The 21,471-nt window shown below is 43.1% G+C and overlaps 1 protein-coding gene across 2 annotated transcripts; it reads right to left on the minus strand.

The window, feature by feature from the left end:
* Nucleotides 1-290: 290 nt before the first annotated feature.
* Nucleotides 291-19,950, minus strand: daxx (death-domain associated protein). 2 transcript variants are annotated; one of them, XM_080735857.1, is made up of 11 exons: nt 19,648-19,950; nt 17,165-17,457; nt 12,998-13,423; nt 8,433-8,564; nt 6,843-6,959; nt 5,640-5,871; nt 4,955-5,124; nt 4,364-4,538; nt 2,814-3,309; nt 2,191-2,329; nt 291-1,421 (listed from the first exon to the last, which is right to left on the minus strand). In XM_080735857.1, the coding sequence occupies exons 2-11, from the start codon at nt 17,405-17,407 to the stop codon at nt 1,362-1,364; spliced, it is 2,190 nt and encodes a 729-aa protein (XP_080591983.1). In that variant the 5' UTR covers nt 17,408-17,457; nt 19,648-19,950; the 3' UTR covers nt 291-1,361. The 2 variants fall into 2 exon arrangements, with proteins under 2 accessions (XP_080591983.1, XP_080591982.1); XM_080735856.1 differs by having other exon boundaries at nt 17,165-17,460.
* Nucleotides 19,951-21,471: the final 1,521 nt, after the last annotated feature.

The raw sequence follows: 21,471 nt of genomic DNA on the forward strand, positions 1-21,471 counted from the left end.
AAAATATATAATAAGAAATTAACATTAAAGTCAGATTTCAACTTGCATGTGCCCGTTTCACCCACCAAAAATAGCCCATCTACAAGCTCACAACGCGTTGCAATGCAGTGTTCTGAGGTAGATCAGACATTTCTGGTGTGCAACGCTGAAAGCCCTTTAGTTTAAACTTCTAGATGGCAGCAAACTCACAAAAGTGACCAAGGGTTTAGTTTCACTCTTTAAGATATTGTTGGAGCTCCGTCAGCAGTAGAGTACAAAGAAGCAATCGTATTTCAACTCAACCCACTCAATCAAATAACAAAACCAAAAAAGGCTTATTTATTTATAGTTTTTCACCTAAAAAATGCATTTGATCCAGAGCTCACCAACTCCTTCCCACAGAAACATTAAATACAACTACATATAAAAATGTAAACAGAACTGGCATTGAGCTACCTTATTGTCCGCTGCCAGTCAAGAGTGAGGATAAAAATCATAATATTATATTCTTCGTGCTTTCTCTCGCACCCGCCCCAATGTTCACAGTTTTAGGCACCGGTTTGGTTGAGTGGCAGAAAACAAAAGAGGTTTCAAAATGACTTAAGCATGTGAACAACAAAATGGAAGTCACAGGGAGCGACATCTCCATGTCGGGAAGGAGGGTATATTTTTTGCACACTACATTGCCAGCTGCACTGCTACTGACAATGGTCAGAAGATAATATATAATCAGAATCTAAAATAAAAATCAGAATCTAAAAGATATTGCCAAAATCTGCAGCAAGTTTTCAGTGTAAAGAAAGTAAAATTACTTAACAGTTCAATTACAGCTTCCTCAATTGGATCCTCAGTTACCAGGAGGTATGTTGCTCAAAACACCCCATGGCATGGCAGGTTCCCCCAACATTTCCTGGCAATATGTGCCATTAAATTCGTTATTTCTTTTGCTTCACTCCCTTTCTGTTTCCCTGTAAATATGAATGTGTACAAATGCATAATGCAATATCTACCAGCAAAGTTCCCGGATGTTTTCCCAACATGATATCATTTGTTGCAAAAATATTGTTTTTGATACGGTTACATTTGTCAACATCCTACTCGGGTATTTAGCAAATACAAATAAAGATCTCTCTACGTGATTCTTTTCCCTAAAGCCTGATTTATTCATAGTTGCACACCACAAATAGCCTGTCTAAAATAGTAGATAGAAAATAGCGATCAAAAATTGTATTATCGGCTATTTTCGGTGCACGACAAGGCGTGGAACTACGTACAAATCAGACATGAGACCAAGTGAAGGAGCTCCTTTTTTTTGGTAGAAAAGGGTGGCAGGATGATTTTGAAGATTGGGATCGTCTTTTGGCGGAAGAAACGGTCACAGGTCACTCTGAGTCTGACAACACGATGACCTCATCCGGATCACACTGTGTGGCCACGTTCACCTGGGAACAGAAAGCACAGACCACCGTCACCATGGGAGCCATACGATGGTGCACTGTTAATTTTTACATTTAGTTTTAGTCATAGTATTTTGAATAAAACTTTATTTAGTTTTAGTCACCTGAAAAGTTCTAGTCGACTAAGATTTTAGTCGACTAAATGAGTTGGATGATCTTTTTCTGCAGCATGCGAAGGGGTGATTGACAATTCCAATGTATTCTATGACAGTCGTTTTTGTCTCATATCACGTGTTAAGGTGACGTATGAGCAGAGACTACAACCAAGCACCGTTAGCTCTTGTTTGTATAAGCATCGTTGTGATAATTATATTCAGGCCCCAATCAAAATGTTTAAAAATTCAAGAAATAAACTCTTCTATAATGGTGGTATAGTTGTGAGACTGCATTGTGCGACTCCTGTAGTGTCAAAGGAGGGGCTGCCGTCTCTTAGCTTTTTAATCTCTCTACAAATCAAACCAATGATGTAAACAGGTCCAGAGTGGGACACACATCCATCAGCACCAGCCACCGCGTGTGTCCCCGTTCAACCTGCCTTCCCTATTTTGGGCATGTCATTGTAGACGAAAATACAGTATATATTTTTTAAATTGTGAAAATATAACTGTTAGAGCAGTTATTTTAACTGCACTGCTAAATATAAAAACAGGGCTTTAAGGTGGTAAAGTTGAGCTTCCTCTTATGTCGTCAGTGCTGCCAGCTTTAGTGTTTAGGATGTTCCCATTCTATTGTAAACAGAGTGCTGCCTGCCCACCTTGTTTTTCTTGGGAGGGGGTGTGGACTGGGAGCTGGTGACCAGGTCCTGGCTGGGACTGTCTTCCCTGGTGGACCGAGCATGCCGGGGAGGAGGACTGCTGCTCACCACACTCATGTCCAGTGAGATGTCTACGTCACTGGAACAGGTCACAGACAAGGACAGATGACAGGCAAGATGGGGAGAACACAGAAAGTGGGGATTTAGAGAGAAGCAGGGAATTGAATTAAGTTCAAACAACTTAATTAATTTCACTAGGGCCAGTTCGTTTTGAGCAGCTTGTCAAGTACACGTTATTTGTATAGCGCATTTCATGCATGTGCAAACTCAATGTGCTTCACATTAAAATACAGCGATAGTGGCGAAATGCCTGGGAGCACAGATTTGGCAAAACGTCTACAGTGGGACAATTTACTGTTGCTGCCATCTCATATTTGCCCATATTCCTCTCTTAAAAAATTGCTATTTCGCTATTTTCGTTATTCGTGTTATGACAAAGAATATGGTGCTTAGGTGGTTAATAGGACGCTCCTACAAAAGCGCCCAAGCGCAGTGGATCTTGACTTGTATTAAACACAAAGAACTAAGCTATACAGAAGTAGCCATACCCAGTGTGTCCTTACCTCTTGTCTAAGATGGTGTGGCAGATGATGGGAGAGTTTCCAGCTTCCTGCACCTCCCTCTTCCTCTTCAGACCCCGGGCGCCAGAGCGGGTGGTCTGGGACGACCCGCCATTGGTCACCGGCGACGGCGGCAAGGACATCGCATCGGTCGACGCCGAGCAAGTGCTCACAAGCGCAACCGCAGCGTGGTGATGATTGGAGGAATCGGCGGCGGCTGCTGCCTCCTCCACCGCCGAGGAGCTGTGGGGCGACGGCTTGGCGTCCTCTGGCTCGACGTCCTCCGGCTCGACGGCGGACCCCGATTGTGTGGGCGTGTCTCTGGGCGAGGGCTCGCTGGACAACGGAGAGATTCCACGGCTGCTGTCCTGGGAGGCGGTGACGCTGGTGACCGGCTCCTTCTGCTCGTCTGCCGACATCTCCGTCTCGCCCGCCTCCTCGTTTGTGCCTTCGCTCGCTTGCTCTGCCTCGTTGTCGTCCTCCTCGTTGTCGTCGTCGTCTAAAAGAAGCGATTGGAAGGAAAACTGAAAACTTGCTATCGTATAGGCGTGCAGCGGTTAATCGGACTAATCAATGCAATGCCCCATAACATTACTTTAGCAGAGATTAGACAGACAGTTGAAATTATACTTCCAATGGCTGCTGGGAGCTATGTTCCGTCAGCAGCACTAAGCCAAATAGAAACAGACATCCTCTAAAACCGGCGGATTTCAAAATAAGAGCCACAAGTAATGATTAGTAGTTTGTTCACAACAGGCCGTTTGGTTTCCGCCCAACGCGGCGTCGCTTTGATTTGGTTCCCTCTGTTTGTTTCCCCAATCCCTATTAAAATGCTTGAGTAGCCTAGTGTAGTCTTTCCAGTCGCTACGAGTTGGACTAAAAGATGCATATACCAAACACATTTTTCAAAAGCAAAACTACTCCGCATCAAGGAGTTTATTAGGTAGGCCCTAAAAGTATGTCCTTGAGCGCAGGGGAATTCTTTTGGGTTAAAACGGTTTCCGGTGGATAGTTCCGGCCAAATTGTAGTCTTTGAGTACTACAACATGACGTGTTGTGGTTTCCGCTCCAGACCGGTTACAAGCCCGAAAAGTGATCCCAGACTAGTAGACGCTAGTTTTGTTTATTTTGTTTCTAAGTCTATTTACAGGAAGTACGTACATGCACTACATGATGCCAGAAGCTGAGAGAGTAACTTGCGTTATTTGGAAACACACAAGTTCTGGGCAAACCCCGCCCACGGAAGCTTTTGATTGGCTGACATGGCGTAACGGACGCTAAAAAAAGGAAAGAATTAAAGTAGAAAATAGAATTGGCGGCAGTGTGCAAGAGCGCGTCATATCGTTTGATCTGTGACACAACATTTATTTGGACAACGCGTGCGCTAGTTAGTGTGCATGCATAGTTAAAATAAATGTTGTCGCACTAGCACATCCGGGCGTATAAATGAAGTATAAATAGGGAAGGTTTGAATCGGGGTCAGAGGGGAGCGAACGCAGGCGACACGAGAGACAATGTTCAGGTTGAACACTCGGGGGAGTGCAGGTCCTCACCTGGTCCATCATGCTGCGTGCTGGCTTGGATCTCCTCCTCGATGTCTGGGTCAGACGAGTAGTCTTCCTCATCATCATCCTCCACATCGTTCTCCTCCTCCTGCTCCGCCACCTCCCCATTCTGCTGCTTTGTTTCGCCTTCCTCTTTAGTTCCCTCTTCCTCCTGCTCGGATTTCTGGACCCAATGAGAAGGAAAGGATTTCTGACATTACTTGGGGTTACAGTGCGGTACAAAGTAAAGCCAGATTTGTTTTTAATACTTGGATATACTTGGTCATCATAGTGAAAATAACAGATGTACAAGCTCGCAATGCATCGCTTTGCGACGGGGAAAAGGTTTGAGAAAAACTGCTGGTGTAACTGCTGAGATAAAAAAAGAAAGCAGAACAAGAACCGAGCCAACGGGCAAGTTTACAAAGTATTGAGGGTTAAATGTCTGAAAACACATTCAACATGAATCCAATATGCAGTGCTTCATCTCCCTCTCAGCTAAGTGGTCCTTGGGTTGACAAGTGTTGAAGGCCCCTGGTCTAATGTTTAACGGGGGCCAAATCCTTCTCTGCCCGCTGTTGTTGTTGTGACATCACGTACCCCTTTCCTCAGTTTGCCTTTCTCCAGTCGCTTGGCTCTCTCCTGGTCCTCCGTGTCCTCCTGCCGGACAGCATACTTGGTGATGACCTCCTCCAGGCTGTTGAGCGCCACCTCCCTGTTGGATCGCAGCTTCCGCAGCAGAGTGGGGTCCGACAGGGCAGGGTCCGCCGCTGGATGGAGAGGGGGACGAGTTACTGTTGCCCACTATCCCATTTATTCTACACGTCATTTCCCCCAAAAATGTATAATTATGTTGCTAAATATTGTTTCTGTCGGACATGAGAAACTTCTCATGTCCTAAACTTTAGATTTTCTGGATTCAAATTCAAAAATAGCAAAAGTAGCAGATCGACGAGCTTCACACCGCGTTTCGAGCTTGTGTATCTGTTACTTTTGATGCCTTAGTGTTACACGGTAGTATGCTCAATTAGGACATTCGTTTACGTAAAAAAAAAGTTTAAATATGGAGATATTTGCCAGGCAGAAACCTTTCTGCCCAACTAAAATGACACAGAGGCGTTCCCAGCTTGAAAGGTATAACAACCAGTTATTATCAAATTGTTGATTATGACTTGTACATTGATTTAATTTGTTTGTCTGTCGTAGTAGCAGTCATCGCCATCATATACTCATTAGATTAGATGGTATTTAGGGATTTTTATTTCCTCATTATTATAATTACTACCTTGCTTGTACACATCTGTGAGGTGCGAGCCGAAGTTGTAGACGAGGTCGAGGTGTCTCCTCTCCTGCAGGCGGCTTCCCGTCTCTCTGAAGGCGTCCTGGGCGATCTGGTTGAGCTTCTTGCGGCTCAGACACAGCTTGTGGCGCTCGTTGGCCCTCAGCACCTGATTCAGGATGTCAGTGTAGTCCGGAGGGTTCTGCTTCGCTGCGGGACCGTTTATGAAGCGCTCGATCTGACAAGCAGGAAGCAAACATGGGGTCACGCAAAATAAGAAACAGCATCAACCGTTAACTTCAAAGTCTCAATATTAGTGGGCGCCCACTGCTGCTTGGTTAGTGGTTACTAGTACTCTGTGTCTGGGAGTAAGCTCTAAAGGGACACACACACCGACTGCGGACGGCACAAGTCAAAACAGCCGGGCACATTATTTTCAATGAACATAGCCACACCGGCCGGCGTCAAGACGTGCGCAGGCGCACGTTCACCCCTCGCCCGCCGCTCCGATATGCCACCGTTCTATTTTCCAGGCGTTACCGCACGGTGAAAAATGTCCGTGTGCAGTCTGCAGCCGGTGTGTGCTCCCCTAAACTCAGTGGTTCTCAAATCTTTTCATTTCAAGGACCCCCGTAAAAAGCCAGAGTTACATACCTGTAAGGATCCATTTAGAATCCCCGCCAAGGAATGCTGAGGGTCCCTGGACCCGACTTTGAGAACTACCACTCTAACCAACGACAAGACTTTATATTTTAATTAGGAAGTGGTCTACTGTACATCTCAAATTCTGACATATGCATAATTTACTGTACCTTGAACAGAGTTTAGAGTTATAAAAGAACCAGAAGTGTTGAAATAAGTTGCAAATTACACTTCTCTATAGTATACAATATCTGGAATAGAAGCTCAATTCGACAGAAAGGAGACAGGAAATACTGGAAATAAATATTGTTAGTATCAATAACACTACCTGGACAAACAACTACCACTATTCCCAAGAATAAATAATACTTAAGAGCATGAGGCAAGTTTTCCATGTAAAAACAAAACAAAACAAAACAAAACATGGGGCACTACTAAACGATAATACAAGACCCAATAATGTTTACTTATTACTGATCATGATTCATGATAATTCTGTGTGACTGGAGTAACAGAAATTGAAATTAAGGTTGACAATCACTGGTGTATATACGGTAGCAACGGTACCTTCTTGTTGATCTCAGGGTAGCGTGTGGCGTTGAATTCAATTCTCTGCTCAATGACCCTGCCCGTCAGAGCGTTGCAGGACTTCAGCTCGCACAGTTTGTCATAGATCTTCATCATCTAGATCATGAAGGGATGAGGAAGGAGTGACAGAATAAGTCTTTGTCGTCATTTTCAGAGGAACTACTGTTACTCACTGGATCAAATTCAGCTGTGACTAGACACTAAAGGTGCCTCCACACCGAAAATACTACAGGAGACTTGTTCAAACTGTTCAGACTGCAAAGAACTGCAAAGAACTGCAAAAACCTAAGCACACTGAATTTTCCAGCCGACTGTATGCCGACTGTAATTACTGTACAGTTTTGCGCATGCGCACTGTGTTGCCATATCGGCTTGTTACAAGCGACTTTGATCCTGTTTTCCTATAATGTTGCTAGTTGTGGGTTACTTTTGTTTGAGCATGTTTCTGAATTGTAGTTGCTTATTTGGTCTTGCTTTCAACATTCTTTTAGAAAGTAGCTAATGTAATAGAGCTCAATAGGTGAAACTGGACGCTTCTTTAGGGCTTGTTTTCATAGACCTGGTCGCTTGTTTAACTCACAGAATCTGGCAACCGGGGAGCAGAAGCGGAGATTCTTCCTGTCCGGTGTTTTCTTCTCCTCACACCAAAACAACACACATCACTATTACTAGCGTTGCCTTGGAGTTGATTAGTATAGGAAATTGAGAGTTGAGATTGTGAATATGCTATTTAGTTAAAATGTGCAACGGGAAAATGTCTCTGGCTTATTTAGGCTTGGCTTTGCTGCAGCAGTAGCAAACTAATGGTCCATTACAACTCACTACAATTCACCGACGGCCAGGGGCGACTCAACAAAACTGGGCAAGTCCAGTTTTCCAGTTTTCCGTCGATACTGGTCGATAGCGTTCCCGACCCGCTGCCGGAAACCTACCGATGAGCTCCCGTTCGGCAACAGACGTTTTCCGCCGCCCGCCGATTCGGCCACGAATCGGTTTGGTTAAAAGTGGCCTTAAGATTTTACTGATGGCCTTTAAAGTCACAAAGGAGTCTCTTTAATTCAAGTCTTCGTGGGGTAAGTAATTGATAGGAAAAAAAAAATATTTGGAGAGTGAACTATCCCTTTAAACTAAGGCTGGGCAATATCGAAAATATATCAATACCGAGGTATCAATGCAAGGTATACAGTACATATCAACGAAGGTGGCTTGAAATGAGGTATTGGTGTATGTGTCAAATTAATTAACAGACACACTATGCATGCATGTAGCACATGCAAAAAAGAAGTCCATCTGTAACCAGGTGTGGTTATTTCAATAAAACCTACCTAACCCTTCTATGTGTACTGTGCAGTCAGTGTGCATGCATGGATACGCTATTCATTATCTGGGTTAGGCAGGCAGTGGACCTAAAGCAGAAAAACATTAAAAACGATATAATGCAATTGTTTTGAGTAATATGTCTTGAGTAATATCAATATCGAGGTATTCAACAACGTTATCGAATTATCTTGGGTTTTCCTAATATCGCCCAGCCTTAATTTAAACACAACATTTCTAAAATAACCAAACCTTGCGCTTGAGCTTGTGTTCCTGGATGTACCCCGAGTCTTCAGCCGTGAGGTCGTCCAAATCCAGCTCCTTCTCCTGCATCCGGCGGATCTCATCGTTGTAAACCTTCAGCAGATTTTCCAGGTACGCTATCTGAGAGAGAAAACAAGGGGATCATGGAAGATCCGATTATGATCGAGGGGGCGGGCCTTACGCACACCAAGGCTCCGCCTGTCACCTACATGAAAACTGAAATCACTTAGCTTAGGTAAGGAAAGAAATGTGTACTTTACAGTTTAATTCATAGGACCATAATGGAAACAAGTCCCTGGGACCTTTTTGTGCTATCCTTTTAGCCCAAATGTATGACTGACTGCACCCCGTGCTGTTTACATTTCTATCTAACAAACGTTCAATCAATCAAGCCATGAACCTAGCATACTGTATATAAACTATAAAAAAAAAGGAAACTTGAATTCGGTCCATTATATCTCCCCTTTAATAAAACCAATTTGTATTGTGTTTTATATCATTATCCTTGTTGATTTGTCACCTTTACAACGAGGTACAGCTTGTAAGCATCTGGCAATCGAGGCATGAGCTACACAGCCAAATGTGTGGGTAGCGCCGACCAAAGTTTTGCCCAAATTGGCTTGCAATACTGTTATGCTGGCATTTACTCTTGTTTTGGGCTTACCTGACACCAAGCCTAAAATTAACAAAGTGTCAAAATTGCCAATATGTGTTGTTTTTTCTTTGCCTTATTATTGTGGGAGAGTGCAACCATTCAATGCTCCAAGCAACAAAGGTGAACACCAAAAGAACAGTATTGCAGGCCTGCCATGTAGGGCTGTCACGATTATGACATTTTACACGACGATTCATTTTCTCTAAAATAATTGCGATTAACGATTTAATTATAGCCGATTTAATTATAGCCGATCTACAAGCTCACAACGTGTCGCGATGCGACGCGTTGTGAGCTTGTAGATCTGCTATTTCCACTATTTTTGACTGGAAACGATTATGAAAAATAATCACGATTATGTCAAATAATCACGATTAGACGATTATGTAATAATTGTGACAGCCCTACTGCCATGCCATTTTGACCATTTTTGTAGGGGCGCTACCCACACGTTTGGATGTGTTGCTCATTCCACGAATACCAGATTCTTACAAGCTGTACCCCGTTGTAAAGGTGACAAACGGCAGCTGCATTTGGCTCTCAGACCGGATATGGAAACCTAGATGCGGTCTAAACAGGAAATACGACCGGATACAGTTAGGGGGGCGGGCCTAAAGTCCCCGAAGCGGCTATATACAGCGACCATACTTTTAATCGTTTCATAAAGCTAATTAAATCTTCGGGCTCCTCGGGCATCGCAGAGAGGTACAGCGGGAAATCTCCGGTTTTGACGGGGATCGCGGGAAATGAGTTAAAGGGGAGATATATTGGACCAAATGTTGGCAAACTTTGGGTCGGCGCTACCCACACGTTTGGCTGTGGTGCTCATTCCACGAATGCCCGATGCTTACAAACTGTACCTCGTTGTAAAGGTGACGAATCAATGATAAAAATGATATAAAACACAATACAAATTGGCATTATTAAAGGGGAGATTTATTAAAGGGGAGATATAATGGACCGAAGTCAAGTTTCCTTTCTTTTTGTGCTGAGTTTATATAGAGAACCTTATCATCTTTGTGATCCGTAGATCCAACCAAGCCTCTATGGGGCTTCATAGTTCCTCTTTTAATTATTACATTTAGTCCAAGATAACATTTTAAAAGGAGAGCATATTTTAGGTGGAAAATGACCATGATTTATCTGGGCTTTTGGCATGAGTAACATTCTTATCAATCCATGTGTTAGTCAGCAAACAAAGAATGGGTGGGGTGGATTCTCTGAGGAACTAAGTACCAGTATAGGCTGCCACAAAGTTAAAATTAACTGTTGGGTCAAGAAGGTCAAACGTCAAGGTTCACCAAGCTCAGAAACCTGTGCAAACTTGCAACAGTATCCCAGACTGTTCCTGGGACACTGACTGCCAATGCCCGAGTTTTTTCCAGATGTCTTTGACTGCCCAGGCCCGTATTTCCTAGAGTTTAGATTAATTGTCTCCACCAGCCGAAGGCTGAGGGAGAGTATGTTTTCCCCTCCGTCCGTCCGTCCGTCCGTGCGTGCGTGCGTCCGTGCGTCCGTCCGTGCCAAACTGTGCACACACACTCCCTCGACACCAATTCAGAACCTCTGCCCCAAATATTTCACATGGGCCTGTTCTAGCGCCACCAGGAGGCCGACTTTTGCAAAACTAACTTTTGCCAGTACTCCTACAGATTTTGTCCAAAAATCACGTAAATCAGTAGACAGTATCTCTACAGTCATGTGATCGACATGGATGTGTCAGATTTTCCATATTCCATCCTGATTGGCTAAAACTGGCTTTCAAAGTTTGCAGGATTGGTCAGTTTTGAATAAAATGCCTGAAATCCTGAACGCAGTGTGCGATTTTGGTGAAATTGTGCATGCACATTCCCAATAGGCAGAGGAATAAATGCCACTTAAGAAAAATCAAATCAGCCTCATGGTGGCGCTATAACAGGCCGATTCATGTTTTCACCTATAACTCCACCGATTAGTGTCAAACTTTGTATGCGCACTCCTTAGAGGCCAAGGTAAAACCTTTTCCCTGCATTTTTTACATCAGCCTTTTATAGCGCCATCAGGAGGCCGACTTATGTAAAACACATTACATGCCTGACCTGGTGGAGACCTGTGCTCGGAAGAGCACTGCTTCTAGTTTGATTTGATTCAAAACAATCCAAAATCTGATCGCCGATCCACAGTGCCTAAAAGCCCTTCCGGTTGTGCTTCCTGTTTGGGACCGAAAACAGAACCGGATCTGCGTTTTTTTGGGGCCCATTTCTCCACTTCCTGCCTCTGTTTACTTCCTATGTAAACATGCTCCTGGCTCAGCAACGGTAGCATGGATTAAGTTGGGGTCTTTTGTAATCGCGAATGGACCATGGCATGCTTGCGGATAAAAAGAAGTAAATGAAAATATTTTAACACTCATCAAAACACACATTTTAGACTCAGCGGTCTAAAATGTGAACCCTTGTTGTAAAAAAACAAAGTTGTCCTTTAATAAAGATGTGTGTGGTATAAGTGCTCACAGAACTGTGTGTGTGTGTGTGTGTGTGTGTGTGTGTGTGTAATCAAATGTTACAGGTCTAGATACTAAATATTTGGTAATCAATCATTTTGTCCAAGCCAAATCCTTGAATGTTGCACTTGAGGACATTTAGTAAGTAATTACAAAGTAATTACAAAGATAATTTTATCTGGACCCAGACACTCATATTCCCGTTTGAACAGAGACAAAGAAGCTTTCATCGAATAGGAGCTCAAGGTCTTTTCTTCGATATGAAAAGAAACAATGTGACTACCCTCTAACACTATAAGATTTTAAAAATACTTTTCAGTCTTTCAGTGTTTAGATGTGAGATGCTTCTAAAGATTTGACTTGTGAGAATATCAAACCTGTTTGAATCTTATTCTCATGTCAGGGTAAAAATCAGGTCAAACTACCACCACCTCATACCTAATGATTGAGTAACGACTGAATGACGGGAGCGCGCCTCGACTCGTCTTGATTTTTTACGACTTGACTGTGACCGCGAAATCTAAATTTCAAAGTCAGCAGGTGTGAGGCCAGCTTAACTGAACTCAACACGGATTAAAGCATTCTTCAGGTGAGTGTAGATTCTCAATTTAGCCTACAGTATGATGGACAGTCAGATATTGAAAATTATTTACCAGACCAGATATTATCTCTGGCGGGAAAATTCTAGTTCACAGGGCCCTATTGCCTACCAATGCCGTCTTGAGTGTTCACAAAACAAACTAAAATCTTAGAGAAAATGTCCATAACCTTGGTTAGTACTAATCTCTCAAGGAATGTAGTGTTGTTGTTAATAGAATAGAAGCACCCGGGAGGCAGTGGATGAAGAAAGGGGAGGAGCCAACCCAAATTCCTGTTTTTCTACACAAAAATGATCACCCAGTGACAAAAACAAAGGGAAGATTTTTGAGCGGTGGTCACACCGTCTCCCTAAAAATTAGTACTCGTTTACTCCGGAACACATTTGCACCCTTAGGCCACGTTCATAGTTCACACTAAAGCGTGATAAATTGTCTCCGTATTGTTTGAGAATGAGGGGGGTGGGGGGTGGGTCCAATTCTTTCTCTATGGAAGTCACATGGTTTCATGTCTCTTCCAAGCCGCTTGGCTTGAATCTTCTTGTCTCTTGGCCAAGCGGCTTGGAAGAGACATGAAACCATGTGACTTCCATAGAGAATAAATTGGACCTACCCTCCTCCCCTCATTCTCAAACGATACGGAGATGATATATGACGTTACTGTCTGTAGGAAGCCTTACAACCGTGTGCAGTCCATCTAGTATGCTGTATTTCTGCTAAAAACAGCAAACCACAAAACCCCATTTGAACGTTGTCAGCCCATTACGGGCGCTTTCTTGAGCTCAAGAAGTGCTCTCAGGCTCAACTGAACGACACTGACCTGCCTCCTGGATGCTTTCTTTTTCTTCCTCTCCTTCTCTGCCTCCTCTGCGTTTGTTTCTCCCTCCTTGTCCTCCTGCAGCCCTGAGGTGGACGGTTGCTCGTCATCCGCCACAACGTTGTCTTCCTGTTTCAAGTCGGCGTTCAGCGAGCTAGCTGAGGCAAACGCTGAGGCCGAGGCCGAGGGTTCGGCCTTGGTTATGGTTAGCCTCTTCTTAGCGGAATGCTGCCGGAGCACAGTACACAGTTCGTTGATGTAGACAAAAGTCTTGGTGCGGTTGGCCTGGGCCCGTGTCAAACAGCGGCCCACTGTGTTGCGGAACTCGGCACAACACAGGAATTCTGGGCAGGCCTTGCTGTGCTTTGCGTGCAGGAACGTCAGGACCTCGGGGCAATCCTGAGTCTGGGCTGAACAGAAGTCCACAAACTGGAGGGAGAGAAAGAGGAACAGTTTGTCGGAGAAAAGGCAACAAGAGCAGGAAGGAGCAACAGGGCGGGAAATAAAGTTGACAATAAAGTTGATTCTGAGAAAGAAAAGGCTGTTTTCCCCCCAAACCCTTTCAAGAATATTTAACCCAATTTCCAGGCCTATATAAAAATCATCATTCAGCGCAATAATGAGTCTCTTACTTCTATGTGCAATTCCCAAAGACAGGCAGTGTAGCAAAAATAAAGCATATAAGAATGGTATAATTCCATTCCATATTTCGTGCCAAATGTTTTGCTACACCACCTATTCTAGAGCATAGGATCAGGCTGTAGCACATTGTGAGCTTGTAGATCTGTTCTTTTAGTCACGCCTGGTACACATTAGGCTGCACGCAGCTCTTTTTTATTTATTTTTTTATTTCAAAAGATTTCCAGAAATATCATGACCGTGGAGACACTGAAAGGATAATCGAGATTGAGGGAGTGACAGAGAGGAGTACTATTAGGGGGGTCAGAAGGGCCAGAAGAAGAAATCTACATTGAATCAAGCTACAGACTAGTACACGCGTCATATAAACAGATGCACGCAGAGACAGGTCTATGACCCAGACACCTCCTTCAGTAAATGCAAAAATCCAGTGTTTAGAGGTTGGGGGTCGGGACACAGTTTACCGCGTATTGAGCATTTCCAATTGGCTAAAATTTCAGGGGTGAATGACATCACAGATCAGTTTGTTGTTGGCAGGTCAGACCAGGATAGTCTGACTGAAACAAATCACTTCACAAATCACCTTTTCTCGGTTGCTGCGCTCTGTATGCCAACAACAAGATTGGGCAGCAGGTACATGTTTGTGTGTCAGAGAGAGAGAACGCGGAGAGATGTTCCAGTGTTTATCCACAGATAGATCCTATATTGTGTGAATAACTAACTAACCAATCTGGCAAGCCATCGTCAAAGAAAGGGGGACGCCTTCGCCTACTCGGTCTGTCCCTCTTCCTTTGAAGCTCAGAAGCGTAAGCTATCATGACTGTCTCGAGAGAATGCTAACTAACTAACTAAGGTTGATCTCAGTCTATATAAACATTCAAGAAAGAAAGACCTGTTAGGGCACCCAGAAAGCAAACTCCACTTGTCTGAATTATTCTTTTATGTGCCCTGGGCAATAGGGCAAATGTTAGTGTCAACCCCTGTCAGTTACTGTAAAGCAGCCACATGCCTCCACATGGGTTCACCAGCTTCTTCACCCAACAGTGAAGAGTTTGTCCGTCAGTCTGTCCGTCACGTCACACTTTTGGCCCTACTCTTATCTCCGGCACCGTTGCCCCTATCCATGACAAACTTTGCACACACACTCCTTGGCTGCCAAACGACAACCTCCACCCCTAATTTCTCACATGCCCCTCTTCTAGCGCCACCACCATGAGGTTGCTTTTTGCATTTCCATTAATGGACATTGCTTCTACAGATGTTGCCCAAAAATCACGCACGGCGGATTTACAGGCCAATTTGAGGGAGGCGTGATTTATTTTTTAATTTTTTTGTCTCGTCACGTCTCGCACCAGATTTCACCACAGGGGAGTCGGAGGAGAGGTCTTGTTGTGTGTGCGGGGCTGTCGCGCATCACTCGCACAGCGGGACACACGACCCAATAATCGTCAAGACTGAGGATGGTGTAGTGTGTGTGCTGTGCTCATACGATCCGATGAAAAAATTATAATATCGTATTGTAGGCGAAATCTCTTAGTCTGTAGAGGGCTTTACTGGTACAGTAATCTCTCAAGAACAGACTCTCTGATGCTACGCAAGAGAAAAGAAAAGGAACTTTTCTTTGACGATGGCTAGCCAGATTGCTAATACAGTGACACAAGGACACAGTCCCTCAAATGCCACCCGCGACCGCAAACACAGCCAATCGTTTGTTCGAGTGCTTTTAAAGACGGGGAACAATACCCTCCTCTTTGTGGTTGTGAGTGCTGTCCCTCTAGGCCGGCGTCAGTGATATGAACCAATCACCAAAGAGTCCCACTTTGGCCACGCCCTCTCAGAGAATGGCTGCACTGAGGGCTTTCAGACTTGAATAATGGAGTGTCAAGCTACACCAATGCTTGCAGCTGCCATTGGGAATAATGTTTGCGAGTAGTAGTTAAATCTTGCATGGAGTTGCATTGGTGTGGATTGATCTTATCAGAGCTCTAATACATGTCTCACATATCCACAATAGCACCGTTTACAGTGGGTTGGGATATTTTTAGGGTCGCAAGTAAAATAATCTCCCGTTTCCTAAATTTAGTAATTAATAAATAAATAAATAAATAAAAAATCTAAATATGAAAAAAGATTAAAACAAAAGTATTTCATAAAAAAAGGAAAAAAGAAAATATAGAAATTTCCATAAAAAAATTATAATAATAAAAAACAGTAGTGAAAATAGCAGATCTACAGGTTCACAACACGGCACACGTTGTGAGCTTGTAGATCTACCATTTTGACTAGTTTGGGTCCCATGGCAAACGTTTAGATTTCTCTTTTGGGCCTTGAGCTAAAAGGTTTGGAATGGAACCACTGCACTAGATAGAATCCTATGAGCCTACTTAGGCTCTAATGTAGCCGGATAGTGCATTGTGGGTTCGAGTCCCGTTCCTGACAACCTTTGCTGTGTCTCTCTGCCCGCCTCTCTCTGTCTTTCCTGTCCATCTTCACTTGAAAACTATCAATAAAAAGGCAGAAAAGCCAAAACAAACTCATTGCCTACCATGGGTAGCCTGGTTCTAGACCCTGAATTGCTAGCTACTCCCATTAAAACATTTGTTTAGGCGATACAGGGGTCTGGTGACTCTCTCAATGGAGAGGGTTTTTCGGTTGAAATTCCGAACGGGCAAATCAGCGTCGCTTTAACTAGATGACGTCAGGGCTTGTGGGCAGCGTTGGTGGGGTTTTCCCAGATTCCAAATAACCCAGCACCGCACCGTACATTCCCAAACAAACAAACATTGCGTCGCCTGCCGCGGTAACATGCGATCGTATCGATCTTGCTATGAAACATCAGTAGCAGACATGTTTTGTTGTGTTTGATTACTAGTTTGTAGCTCTCCTATTCTGCCTGTTTCTTTGGTTAGAAAGTAGCAACAGGTTAGGTTAGCCAGCCAAATGACAGCAATAGACCCTATTCACGGCCCGCCCACGCACTCAGCAAATTTCTCAGCAACTTCCTGGTGCTGACATCAGCTTTGGAGGGTAAACTAATACAGAAATTGCTGGACTTAAAGCCAACAAATCATTATTTCGAACGGTAAAGTAAATTATAACGCTTTGTGCCTTTTACTATCTTGTGTTCTTGATCATGCTAGCCGTATTTTATACTGTACTATTCGGAAATTGCATTACATTTGCGATTTCTGGGTTAACTCTATAGGCTTTTAGTAGGGTTTTCCCCTTCAACCATGACGTCAACACCAGGAAGTTACGTAACGTGAATTCGGTCAATAACAACTACTTCATTTGCTTTGCTACTGTTGTGATTGGTCAGGCGGTATTTGTATTTGAAAATAGCCGATCTACAAGCACACAATGCATCTCGATGTGACGCTTCTCAGTAGTTTGTCTTTCAGCTTTGTCTTTCAAAACATTTTTTTTTTATGGGTGCATTTTGTGCCCCCCCCCCCCCCCCCCCCCATGACGGGCCCTAGGCACAGTGCCCAACGTGCCTGTGCAGAAACACTGTCTAACGAACTGTCTTACCTCCTGGAACAACCTCTGGTTCTCCGCCTGCAGAACATGGCTGTCCTTCTTGGCCGATGCAAACGGCGACTGGCTGATGTGGGTGGGAACGGGCTGCTGCTGCTGCTGGGCCTTGAGCGGCGAGATGTGGCGGTTGGCCACGCGCTGAGCAGCCGACGAAGAGGAGGAGGTGGTGGTGTTGGAGGAGGAAGGCTGAGGCGTATCCTCTTCGTCGTCATCGAGAATTATGATGCTTTCTGCCATCGGGGGACAGGGTTAGGGAAAACTACCAAAAGTGTTGTTGGTCCTCCTCTCTGCTTTGTGTTCATGTAGGGTGGAGGAGAAAATGATAAACATTAAAACCCGGGAAAGCATCTGTGTGTCATGTTATATTTTTACCCATTTTAACCAGTCTTTTACATTTTGGCTATTCAAAAATAGCAGGTTACAAGCTCATAGCGTGTCACTTCGTGCCCCGCTATAAGCCATCTTTAAGCAGTAACATTGTTTTAAAACTAAAATCTTTGCTTCTGGGGGTCCCTGGAACAACATATGTTGAGATGGGGGTTGGCAGCCAAATATCATTTTGAGGGTCCTTGACATGAAAAGTTTTTTGAGAACCACTGATACAAACACACATACTGTCTGGAACAGTTGTTTCATTTAGCAAAGAATTCACTTCAGGTGGTGGTTGTAGAGTAGCTTGGACTTAGCCTTAAAGGAGTAGTTCACCCCCAAAATGACATTTTTTTCCTATTGATTACTCATGCCATGGAGAGTAGAGTTCAATAATATGTTTTGGTTTTTGTCACATTCCTGAGACAAAACTTTGATTCGAGTAAATTTACCCCCATTGAATCCGGATGGGGACCCGTTTCGAAACGGATGGGGGTAAATTTATTGTTATCACATTTTTGTCTTAGGAATGCGACAAAAAACTAAAAATATTATTGAACTCTAGTCTCCATGGCGTGACTATTGACTAATCAATAAAAAAAAGTCATTTTGGCGGTGAACTACTCCTTTAAATCTAGAAGACTCTCGTAGATGTATTTCATCGATGTTGAGACATTGATTGAAAATGTCAACATCAATGAAATACATCTACGAGTCTTAATCTAAGGCTATCTTGGACTATGACTGTGCCACAGGAATTAACACCAGCACCAGCCAGAGAAAAATGCAATGGTAATTGTGGTTAACTAGTAGTACTATGAAGGAGAAGAAAAAGGCTGCACTCTGATAACTAGTAGTACTACCCATTATTTAATTGTTGGACAGTATTTACCTAAATAAATGTATTTACAGTGATTGTATGTCAACAACATTATGTAAACAAAGAGATAAAACTAATATGGGTGTGCAAAGGTAAAGTATACGTTTCTCTAATACTGGACTCCAAATATCCAAGAAGTTCTTCGGCAATAACATGTGATGGGCAGTGCTTCATTTGTCAGTGAATAGTTTTTTTTTTCTTACAGTTTTTTTTTAATGTATTTTATTATTATCTCTGACTTAACATTATCAGCAACATGTTGACACATGATGTGACCCTTGCCTGGCTCCAGCCAATAGACCCGCCCACTCTCTGAGTGGACTGCTTCTCTTGGTCTGGTTTTGCCATATGACGCACCTCTTTCTGTTGGTATCTTGGCAAACCAACCAATGAAATCAATGCAAGACGGAGGAGGGGTGGGTCTAACTTTTGAAAAACCAACAGAAACAGTGGAGGGAGGGGTGGCTCACCAGAGCTCTTAATTGCTCCCTTTGAACTTCAGAGGGGTTCTGAACTGCAGGAATTGATTTAGCCATACAAGTGTCAATAGCTTGTTAGTGCTTCTCTCTAATCAATGAAACATCAAAGACAACAACTTGTTTGATGCCTGTCATACAGGGGAGGGGGAATGTTTTGTGTACACAAGTCAAACACAACCTCTCCCACCAGATCTCTTGTGATTGGGAATGTCAAATTTTAAATCCCCTCCCCTTAATCAAATAGAATAGGGACAACTTCAGACTCAAGCTCCAGCGCTGAGTCTGAAATCAGGCTAATGTGACCCATCAGAACACTGGTAGTCATAGTCAATCTATCAATTTGGAATGATCAATCTGGCAAATATAAAAAATACATTTTGTATTGTTAACAAAATTCGATGACACCATATAGCTTGTCTATCGTGTGTCACTGTCACCCACAGTATGAAGCACCACATCAGAAAATGAACAAAAACATGAAAATATAAAGTAAATAAAAATGCTGCAGCCAAAAAGGTCTCCATTTGGAAGCATGAAAACATAAAAATGACCAAACAGCACTATTTTGATTGACAGGGAACGAGGGAAGGTCCCGGATCCAATAAAATAGGAGCCGGATCCAATGGTTCCCCCGCAAATTAATCATGTTGTGGGAGAATAATAACAACAAAAGAAACAGGTAATAGATCTCAGTTCGTATAAGAGACACACGCTAACATATGGCCTCTCTGTTTCAGTGACACACATACCTTTTAGTGTGTTGACGGGCTCGTCTTCAGCACTAGACACTACAATCCACCATGACCCAATATTGAAGTTAAAACCTGCCTGAACGTACACTTAGCATTAGCCGCTTAGCAGCCCAGAGCTGACAAAACAATGTTGTGATACAAAACAAACCAAAAGGGAAGCCGCAATTAAACCAACATATCACTGGCTTAAAATGAACGTCGTTTGTATATCAACCGGGTCGATTTCTGTTGATTGGAGACAATTATATATTTCTGAAATGTAACATACTTTAACCTCACCAAACAATACTTCACCGTCAACTTAACAGTCTGCGCGCCCGAGAACTAAAAATGACACGCGAAAGTCGAACCTCCCGATTGGTCCTCGACGAAACGTTGCTCAGTAACGGCTTTATCTATTGGTTCTAGTTGGTTTGTTTGCCGTTGACGCATAGGATTCACACAGGGGTATATTTTTGCCCAGGTCTCGACATTAGAGACACATAAAAACATCATTGCATTGCTTATCGTGAAAACTTTACCGGTCAGAACCGAAGTGGCATAGTTTCTGTTTCTTTTCTTTTATTATGATTGGTAAATGGTAACAGCCAGGTCAGGTGGGCTGGGATTGGGAACTATGGAAAACTGGGCACCAAAACCATCTGGGCACTAGGGACATGTCATGTGGGCAGGCCGTAGGCGAGATAACTGGGCACCTGGACAACTGGGCACCAAAACCATCTGGGCACTGGGGACATGTAGGCACCTGGACGAGTGCCGAGTGGGCACTTGACTTAGGGGTGGATGCAAAAGTTTTAAAACACTTAAACAAATTGTGTAAGTGTTTTATAACTTTACTTTATAACTTTGTTGTTAAGTGATATTTAACCCACTGTTCTTTAAACCCTCAAATACAACACAGCAACATGGTCAAAAGTACAATATAAGAGTTTATTTACCAAAATAGTTTGTTCAGGTGCCGGTGCCCACTCGTCCAGGTGCCCACTCAGTACTCATCATAGCTATTCATGTCTACAGGTAGACCCTACTACATGATTTTGGTATTTTTTATCGAACGTGTTAAATGGAACACACTGAACAGTAATTCAAATTTTACCTATCATTTTATAATGGACTGTTTACAGGCAAGTGGGCATGACCTTTGGGCAAATAGAACATGTCCCGATGGGCCTTTGAGACCTCAAGAGTCAACCCCTATCATGTCTAATATACAAATCTATAGTCATATACTTCTCTATAGTCATGTACATCATATGGTCATCTCTGTCATCTCTCTAGTCATCTTCATAATCATGTACTTGTCTTGTACTACATGTTTTGAAGATCTTTTAAAGCTGTTTTTGTACCTGTGGGCTTCAGTGACCACAATATTGTCGCTTAACTGTGAATAAGGTTCCTAAAGCAGGGCCTAAAGTAATTCATAGAAGAACCTTTTTTGAAAATGATTTTACTTCTGATGTAGAAAGTATTGAGTGGGATACTGTGCTTGAGAAGATTTGTGTAAATGCAGCACTAGACTCCTTTGTGATTGTATTTTCTGTAGTAATAAACATGCTCCAATTAAGAAGCTCACTGTTAGATCACTTATGTAATTTAATGTAATTCAGATGGCATGTTATGTACTGTACTCAAACTAGGTTAATTTGTTGACCTGGTATCCTGTTGTGTATATCAATAGGCCTAGAGATTTATTTGTGTGGTTATTCTACTGTTAGACTGATGGTGATGTGTTCTTGGTTTACCTGACTATTGCTATGCATTTGATGCTGTCATTGCTTATTGTAAGTAACTCTGGATTAAGAGCGTCTGCTAAATGCCTAA

Source organism: Nannobrachium achirus (assembly GCF_963921795.1).
Source record: "Nannobrachium achirus genome assembly, chromosome: 10".
NCBI classification, from domain to species: domain Eukaryota; kingdom Metazoa; phylum Chordata; class Actinopteri; order Myctophiformes; family Myctophidae; genus Nannobrachium; species Nannobrachium achirus.

Bases quoted from the DNA above. Each gene is read 5' to 3' on its own strand.
- daxx (XM_080735857.1), bottom strand. From the start codon at position 17,407: ATGGCAGAAAGCATCATAATTCTCGATGACGACGAAGAGGATACGCCT. The intron at 13,424-17,164 runs GTAAGACAGTTC...CTCTCCCTCCAG, and splicing joins ACCAGAGGTTGTTCCAGGAG to TTTGTGGACTTCTGTTCAGC. The intron at 8,565-12,997 runs GTCAGTGTCGTT...TTTCTCTCTCAG, and splicing joins AGAAAGCATCCAGGAGGCAG to ATAGCGTACCTGGAAAATCT.